This window comes from Carcharodon carcharias (genome assembly GCF_017639515.1).
Source record: "Carcharodon carcharias isolate sCarCar2 chromosome 27 unlocalized genomic scaffold, sCarCar2.pri SUPER_27_unloc_11, whole genome shotgun sequence".
Classification (NCBI taxonomy): Eukaryota; Metazoa; Chordata; class Chondrichthyes; order Lamniformes; family Lamnidae; genus Carcharodon; species Carcharodon carcharias.
In genome coordinates, this window is record NW_024470626.1 from 149,736 (window position 1) to 157,667 (window position 7,932).

At 54.2% G+C, this 7,932-nt stretch overlaps 1 protein-coding gene across 1 annotated transcript in view; it reads right to left on the reverse strand.

Moving 5' to 3' along the window:
- Window positions 1–7,932, reverse strand: part of LOC121273794 (capping protein, Arp2/3 and myosin-I linker protein 3-like) — a 146,352-nt gene that overhangs the window by 61,558 nt on the left and 76,862 nt on the right. The window contains exons 3-6 of the mRNA XM_041180960.1: window positions 5,335–5,385; window positions 4,249–4,308; window positions 3,382–3,500; window positions 2,770–2,864 (exon numbers count right to left, since the gene is read on the reverse strand). Of these exons, the coding sequence (XP_041036894.1) occupies window positions 2,770–2,864; window positions 3,382–3,500; window positions 4,249–4,308; window positions 5,335–5,385 (325 nt within the window). The remainder of the gene's footprint in view (window positions 1–2,769; window positions 2,865–3,381; window positions 3,501–4,248; window positions 4,309–5,334; window positions 5,386–7,932) is intronic.

The window sequence follows — 7,932 nt, forward strand, 5'->3', positions numbered from 1 at the left end:
CTCGCCCACCTCGAGCGCTTGCGCCGAATCCTGCGGCCGGTCCATCTTGAGGGAGGGAGGAGCGGGGACGGTGCAGTTTGCACATGAGCGGTACAGTTTGGGAGGGGGGGGGCTGATAGAATCGCGGAAACTCAGAGCTGGTGAACGCCGGGGCCCCGTTAATCGAGAACAACTGCTCCCGGCGCGGGTCCCGCGAACGGCAAAAGCCCCCAACGCGGTTTCTCTCGATGGTGGTGATGGTGGCTGACCTCGGTGACCTCTCACCTCTCGTGTGCGTCCGTCTCCCTCGAACGAGGAAGGACGTGGTTCCCAGGAGAGGCCCAGCATTGGTCAATTTGAGTCCCCACACCGGGGGTGGGGGGGGGGGGGGTCCTGGGCTGGTCATTTCCCAGTTGAAGGAACGGTCTGGCCTGGTCAGATACAACCCACCCCTGAAGGCGCTTGGTCCTCGTACCTGAGGCGAGACTGGGCCCCCTGGGACTCGTCCAGTCTCTGGCCTGTCCGGCACACGTACTGGCGAGGGGGACCCGAAAGGAATCGAACAGCCCAAACCCAGGGGGTCCTTGGGGGAGGAACTGGGGGGAACATGGCTCCTCAGTCTTCTGGCCCTCGACTGAGGTCTTTGGCGTTGGTGATTTGAGCGCCGGGCCTAGCACGAGGAAAGCCGTATCCGTTCGTTGCCGGGATCCAATCCCGTCATTGCACTCCCTGCTGTCTCTCAGGGCGAGATTGAGCTGAACGATCCTGAATTTAGAGCAGGAGGAGGTGAAAAACGAGTCAGGGAAGCCAGAAAAGCCAGACATGACTCGGTGTAGTCGCGAGAGGAAATAGACCGTGGGAGAGCAGGGGTGGGCGTGAAATATTTTGGGGGAAGGACCATGGCAGTCAGGGGGGTGAAATAAGGGCGGAGGCTGGACCTCGGCGAAGCTGGTGTGTAAGCTCGGTCCTGGCTCACCCATCCCAGCGACGAAGGTTCGGCGGGGTCCGAGGCGCTGGTAGAATGGCGGCCGGGCACATCAGGGTGAAATGTCTGGGACTGAGGATGAGGGGGGGAGAGCAGCCTTCGTTCTTTTGTTGCGAGTGTCCCTTTCCCTGCTCTGAGTGAGCGCCCCCTCTCCCGACGTAGCCCATAGGTCCTTCCCTGCCACTGTCCATCTGGTGGGGGAGAGACACCTGCTCCCCACCCTCCCTGAGGAGATGTGCCCCACACACACACACATACACACACACACACACACACACACACACACTCCAGCGCTGACTCTGGCCAATAGAGTGGACGAGGCCAACGTCTTCCGGAAGCTTCTCTCTGGGGACGTCTCCCGGAGACCAGCTACGCCGAGTCGTGTCTGGTTTTTCTACGCTTCCCTGACTTGTTTTTCACCTCCTCCCGCACTAAATTCAGGATCGTTCAGCTCAATCTCGCCCTGATTGGTTCTAGTTTTGAGTGGAGAACGCAGGGGGCTGGGGGGGCAGCACTGCCGACGAATCAGGTCCGGACAGTCCGCTCATCATCGATCATTCCTGGGAAAACCGGTTTGAGCTCAGAGGCGTTCTCTGGCGCTGGTGTGGGCCTCTCTCTCTCTCTCTTATAGGCTCTCGCTTTTTTCCTCAAACTGTCCATCTACCCCGGTTTCTAAGTTCGGCCGAGCGCCTCTTGGTCAGCGAATCCTCTCGCCGATGCAGTGCGTCTTGAATAGACGACAGCCCTCGGGGGGCAGTACCCTTGCGGTGAGCTTTCCATCATCACTCTGCGGAGATGGCGCAAGCGGGAGAGGAGAGACAGAGAGAGGTCGGCGCGTGGATTGGTGCAACCCCACCATGTGTGTTGGAGGTGGGGGGGGTGGGGATTTAACTGTGAGAAATTCCCGGGAGGCTTTTATCTTACTCGATATATCCACAAATTCGGATGCTCTGGTCGGGATTAAGGACGGGGGGGGGGGAGCGGTGGACACTTCCCCTTCAGAGAACTGAACTCGAGAGGATCGCTCGCCTCTTCTCATCACCCCGCTCCCCCGTAATCTTGTCTGCTTGAGAAAAGAACGTGAGGTGTTCTGTGCACTGATATCTGCGGCTGGTTAATTCTCTCCAATTGTGGCATTTCGAGAAGGGAGTGACTTCTTCAACTCTGATGGAGCTTGCTGCTGACAGAGGTATAGTGCCGATTTCCTCTGCTCAATCCCACTTTATCCTCATCGCCAGTTTGTCGTAGGGTGGCCGACTTGTACTATTGATGGTAGAGTCGATCGGCAAACCCTTCCTGGGACGGGAACGTTAAATTTAGTTACAATATACTCAGCAGCAACCGCACGCGTGTTTTCAACTCCAACTCTAACTCTGCACTGACTGCGGGCTGCTCTCCAATGGCTGGTTCGAGAGGGTCAATTCTCTCCAAATTGTGGCATTTCGAGAGGGGGTGGGGAGGGTGGGTGGGGGGGGTGACATCTTCAACACTGGTGGAGCTTGCTGCTTACGGAGGTAGAGAATGCCGATTCCTTCCACTCGATCCTGATTTTTTATCCTCGTCGCCAGTTTGTCAGAGGGTGGCCGAGTTATACCATGAACGGGTAGATTTGAGCCGCGGGTCAGGTGGTCTCCCCAGAAGAAGTATTCATCTCAAAGGTACATTACGCACTAAATAAGAGCGTCGTCACCGCAACGCACCTCCACAAAGCGCCGGGCGCTGCACAACGTGCGGGGAACTGTCACCGAGGCGGTCTCAGTCCTGAGGCCAGGGAGACACTAGGTCGCGCTTGAACCATGACTTACCACAGCAGGCCTGCTTACAGCCTTTGGATGCCTGTCTCGTAGGACTGTGTTTGAGGCAGTTCGGTGATTCAGGGGTGCTTCTTTGACTGAGAGACCTGCACAGGAGGAGAGAGGGGGCCAATGGTTAGACAGGGTGAACAGACCGCCCGAGGGAGCTGGCAAAAGCATAACCGGTGCCCTCCGAGTCGCTGGATCGATACGTCAAAGCAGTGCGACATTCAGCCCCTCCAGAGGTGTCAGCTCCGAGGGCAAGCCCCTTCTCTTCTCCCCCTCCCAATCTCCCTTGCCAATTTTGCCCCTTCAAGTATTTATCCAATTCCACCCCCCTTCACCAATTATTATTCAGACCCTCCCTCCTCCTCCAGCCTGTTACACAGGGAACAGGACAAGGCCATTCAGCCCCCCTCCTCCAGCCTGTTACACAGGAACAGGAAGAGGCCATTCAGCCCCTCCTCCTCCAGCCAGTTACACAGGAACAGGAGGAGGCCATTCAGCCCCTCCTCCTCCAGCCTGTTACACAGGAACAGGAGGAGGCCATTCAGTCACACGGGAACAGGAGGAGAACACTTAGCTCCTCAGAATGCAGGATGTGAGCGAGGTAGATATACTCACGGGGGTGAGGCTGGGAAGATTTTGCTGAGGGAGGCATTGATGTGACTCATCACTTGGTCCAGGTCTTCCAAGGAGAAAAAATTCACTGAGTAAGTGGACTTCTCTGTTTCCATGACAACCTGATTGAGTGAGGAGAAAAAGGTCATCATTTTTAACAGCGCGTACATAGAGAACAAACCTCCCTCTACACTGTCCCCATCAAACACTCCCAGGACAGATACAGCACGGGGTTAGATACAGAGTAAAGCTCCCTCTACACCGTCCCCATCAAACACTCCCAGGACAGGTACAGCACGGGGTTAGATACAGAGTAAATCTCCCTCTACACTGTCCCCATCAAACACTCCCAGGACAGGTACAGCACGGGGTTAGATACAGAGAAAAGTTCACTCTACACTGTCCCCATCAAACACTCCCAGGACAGGTACAGCACGGGGTTAGATACAGAGAAAAGCTCACTCTACACTGTCCCCATCAAACACTCCCAGGACAGGTACAGCACGGGGTTAGATACAGAGTAAAATAGAACTCTCTCTCTCTCTCTCTCTCAAACCTTTACTCCGTCTTCCATTGTCCCTCCCATTTGTGCTCCATCGGTCTGTCTCTTTCTCTGCTTCTTTCTGCCTCTCACTCCCTCCATCTCATTCCAACTCTTTCCCTCCCTTCAGTTCTTTCTCTCCATCTGCCTCTCCATCTCTCCCTCTCTCTGGCATCTATCTCTCTCTTTCTCTCCAGTTCGTTATCTACCTGTTAACTGAGCTCTCTCTCTCTCTCTCTCTCCCCTGTCTCTCTCTCTCTGCCCGACTGCCTCGCTCTCTCACTCTTTCTCTCTCAATCACTCCCTCTGTCTCCACAGATCTCACTGACCTGATCCGGATTCACAGGGGTCAGGTTCCGAATCTCCAGGAAATTGAACGTATTCTCAATCTGTACAGAGGAAAACATATCATAGAGAATAGGGTAAGTGTAGAGTTATAGACCGGAATCTAATCGAAGGGATCGGGGTGGTTTATATATAGAATAACAGATACCTGGGAGTGAGTTACAGACTGGAATCTAATCGAGTGGTTCGGTGGGGTTTATATTTAGAATAACAGATACCCGGGAGTGAGTTACAGACTGGAATCTAATCGAGGGGTTCGGGGGGGTTTATATATAGAATAACAGATACCCGGGAGTGAGTTACAGACTGGAATCTAATCCAGGTGATCGGGGTGGTTTATATATAGAATAACAGATACCCGGGAGTGAGTTACAGACTGGAATCTAATCGAGAGGTTCGGGGTGGTTTATATATAGAATAACAGATACCCGGGAGTGAGTTACAGACTGGAATCTAATCGAGGGGATCGGGGTGGTTTATATATAGAATAACAGATACCCGGGAGTGAGTTACAGACTGGAATCTAATCGAGGGTTTCGGAATGGTTTATATATAGAATAACAGATACCCAGGAGTGTGTTACAGACTGGAATCTAATCGAGGGGTTTGGGGTGGGTTTATATATAGAATAACAGATACCCGGGAGTAAGTTACAGACTGGAATCTAATCGAAGGGCTCGGGGTGGTTTATATATAGAATAACAGATACCCGGGAGTGAGTTACAGACTGGAATCTAATCGAAGGGTTCAGGGAGGTTTATATATAGAATAACAGATACCCGGGAGTGAGTTACAGACTGGAATCTAATTGAGGGGTTCGGGGTGGTTTATATATAGAATAACAGAAACCCGGGAGTGAGTTACAGACTGGAATCTAATTGAGGGGTTCGGGGTGGTTTATATATAGAATAACAGATACCCGGGAGTGAGTTACAGACTGGAATCTAATAGAGGGGTTCGGGGTGGGGTTTGTATATAGAATAACAGATACCTGGGAGTGAGTTACAGACTGGAATCTAATTGAACGTTGCAGAGGGGGTTTATATATGGAATACCTGTGCTCTCCCTACCTTGGCAGGAATTTTCACGTTGAGGAGACACAATCTCCATGCTGTCAGCACCTGTAATAATGGAAAAGAGAGGGTGAACTTTACTGATACAGAACAGTTTCTCTGAACTCAGCCGCTGGGCTGTGGTTATTGGGGATTATTTGTTCTCACCCGGTAAGCCAGACTGCAGGAGTTCCTGAACACAATCTCCCTGGTCCAACAATATTTTGGCTGCTTCATTCTAACTGATCTGCTTATTCAATACACTGCCGCACTTGTGTGAACTCACAGCAAGACTTTATCGCTCGTCCTAAAGGGCAGAAAGGTGGGATTCAGCAGGCTGGGATACTAAAAGGGACTGGGAGTGTTTGATGGGGATGGTGTAGAGGGAGCTTTCCTCTGTATCTAACCTCGTGCTGTACCTGTCCTGGGAGTGTTTGATGGGGACGGTGTAGAGGGAGATTTACTCTGTATCTAACCCCGTGCTGTTCCTGTCCTGGGAGTGTTTGATGGGGACAGTGTAGAGGGACTTTACTCTGTATCTAACCCCTTGCTGTACCTGTCCTGGGAGTGTTTGATGGGGTCAGTGTAGAGGGAGATTTACTCTGTATCTAACCCCGTGCTGTACCTGTCCTGGGAGTGTTTGATGGGGACAGTGTAAAGGGAGATTTACTCTGTATCTAACCCCGTGCTGTACCTGTCCTGGGAGTGTTTGATGGGGACAGTGTGGAGGGAGATTTACTCTGTATCTAACCCCATGCTGTACCTGTCCTGGGAGTGTTTGTTGGGGACAGTGTAGAGAGAGCTTTACTCTGTATCTAAACCCGTGCTGTACCTGTCCTGGGAGTGTTTGATGGGGACGGTGTAGAGGGAGATTTACTCTGTATCTAACCCTGTGCTGTACCTGTCCTGGGAGTGTTTGATGGGGACAGTGTAGAGGGAGCTTTACTCTGTATCTAACCCCATGCTGTACCTGTCCTGGGAGTGTTTGTTGGGGACAGTGTAGAGAGAGCTTTACTCTGTATCTAAACCCGTGCTGTACCTGTCCTGGGAGTGTTTGATGGGGACGGTGTAGAGGGAGATTTACTCTGTATCTAACCCCGTGCTGTACCTGTCCTGGGAGTGTTTGATGGGGACAGTGTAGAGGGAGATTTACTCTGTATCTAACCCCGTGCTGTACCTGTCCTGGGAGTGTTTGATGGGGACGGTGTAGAGGGAGATTTACTCTGTATCTAACCCCGTGCTGTACCTGTCCTGGGAGTGTTTGATGGGGACGGTGTAGAGGGAGATTTACTCTGTAACTAACCCTGTGCTGTTTAGACCTGTGGTGAGATATCCCTGCTAGCTGTGTTGCTCTGTCTGACGTTGTGAGTCTCGCTCTGTAATGGATTACCACAAGCTGCTAATGTGGGACTCGGCACCGAGTCTCAGTCTGACTCGTGAGTGTCTTGGTGAGACTGTACAGGATGTGTAGACTGAAGCAGCTGAGGCTGCAATGGCTCTCACCCTCTGACTTCGTTCTCCCCTCCCACCATCCGCTTCCCACTCTCCCCTCACTCTCCCCTCACTCTCCCCTCACTCTCCCCTCACTCTCCCCTCACTCTCCCCTCACTCTCCCCTCACCCTCCCCTCACTCTCCCCTCACTCTCCCCTCAACCTCCCCTCACTCTCCCCTCACTCTCCCCTCACTCTCCCCTCACTCTCCCCTCACCCTCCCCTCACTCTCCCCTCACTCTCCCCTCAACCTCCCCTCACTCTCCCCTCACTCTCCCCCCACCTCCACCCTCGCCATTTCCCACCCTCTCCCAATCTCCCTTCTCTCCCCACGTCTCTCATCCCACCCCCTCCACTCAGTACCCCTCCGCTCACCCTCCCCTCTCCCTCCCCCTCCCACAACCCTCCCTCCGCTCACCCTCCCCTCTCCCTCCCCCTCCCACAACCCTCCCTCCCCCTCCCACAACCCTCCCTCCGCTCACCCTCCCCTCTCCCTCCCCCTCCCACAATTGTCCCTCCCCCTCCCCTCTCCCTCCCCCTCCCACATGTGTCCCTCCCATCCCCCTCAACCCCTCCCTATTTACCTGGCGTTCCCCCTTCCCTCCCCCTCCCCATCAACCCCTCCCTCACTACCTGCCCTTCCCTCTCCTCCTCCCCTCCTCCTCCACCCCTCTCTCACTACCTGTCCTTCCCCCACCTCCTCCCCTCCTCCTCAACCCCTCCCTCACTACCTGTCCTTCCCCCACCTCCTCCCCTCCTCCTCAACCCCTCCCTCACTACCTGTCCTTCCCCCACCTCCTCCCCTCCTCCTCAACCCCTCCCTCACTACTTGCCCTTCCCTCTCCCTCAACCTCTCCCTCACTACCTGCCCTTCCCTCTCCCTCAAACCCTCCCTCACTACCTGCCCTTTCCTCTCCTCCTCCCCTCCTCCTTCACCCCTCTCTCACTACCTGTCCTTCCCCCACCTCCTCCCCTCCTCCTCAACCCCTCCCTCACTACCTGCCCTTCCCTCTCCCTCAACTCCTCCCTCACTACCTGCCCTTCTCCCTCCTCCTCAACCCCTCCCTCACTACCTGCCCTTCTCCCTCCTCCTCAACCCCTCCCTCACTACCTGCCCTTCTCCCT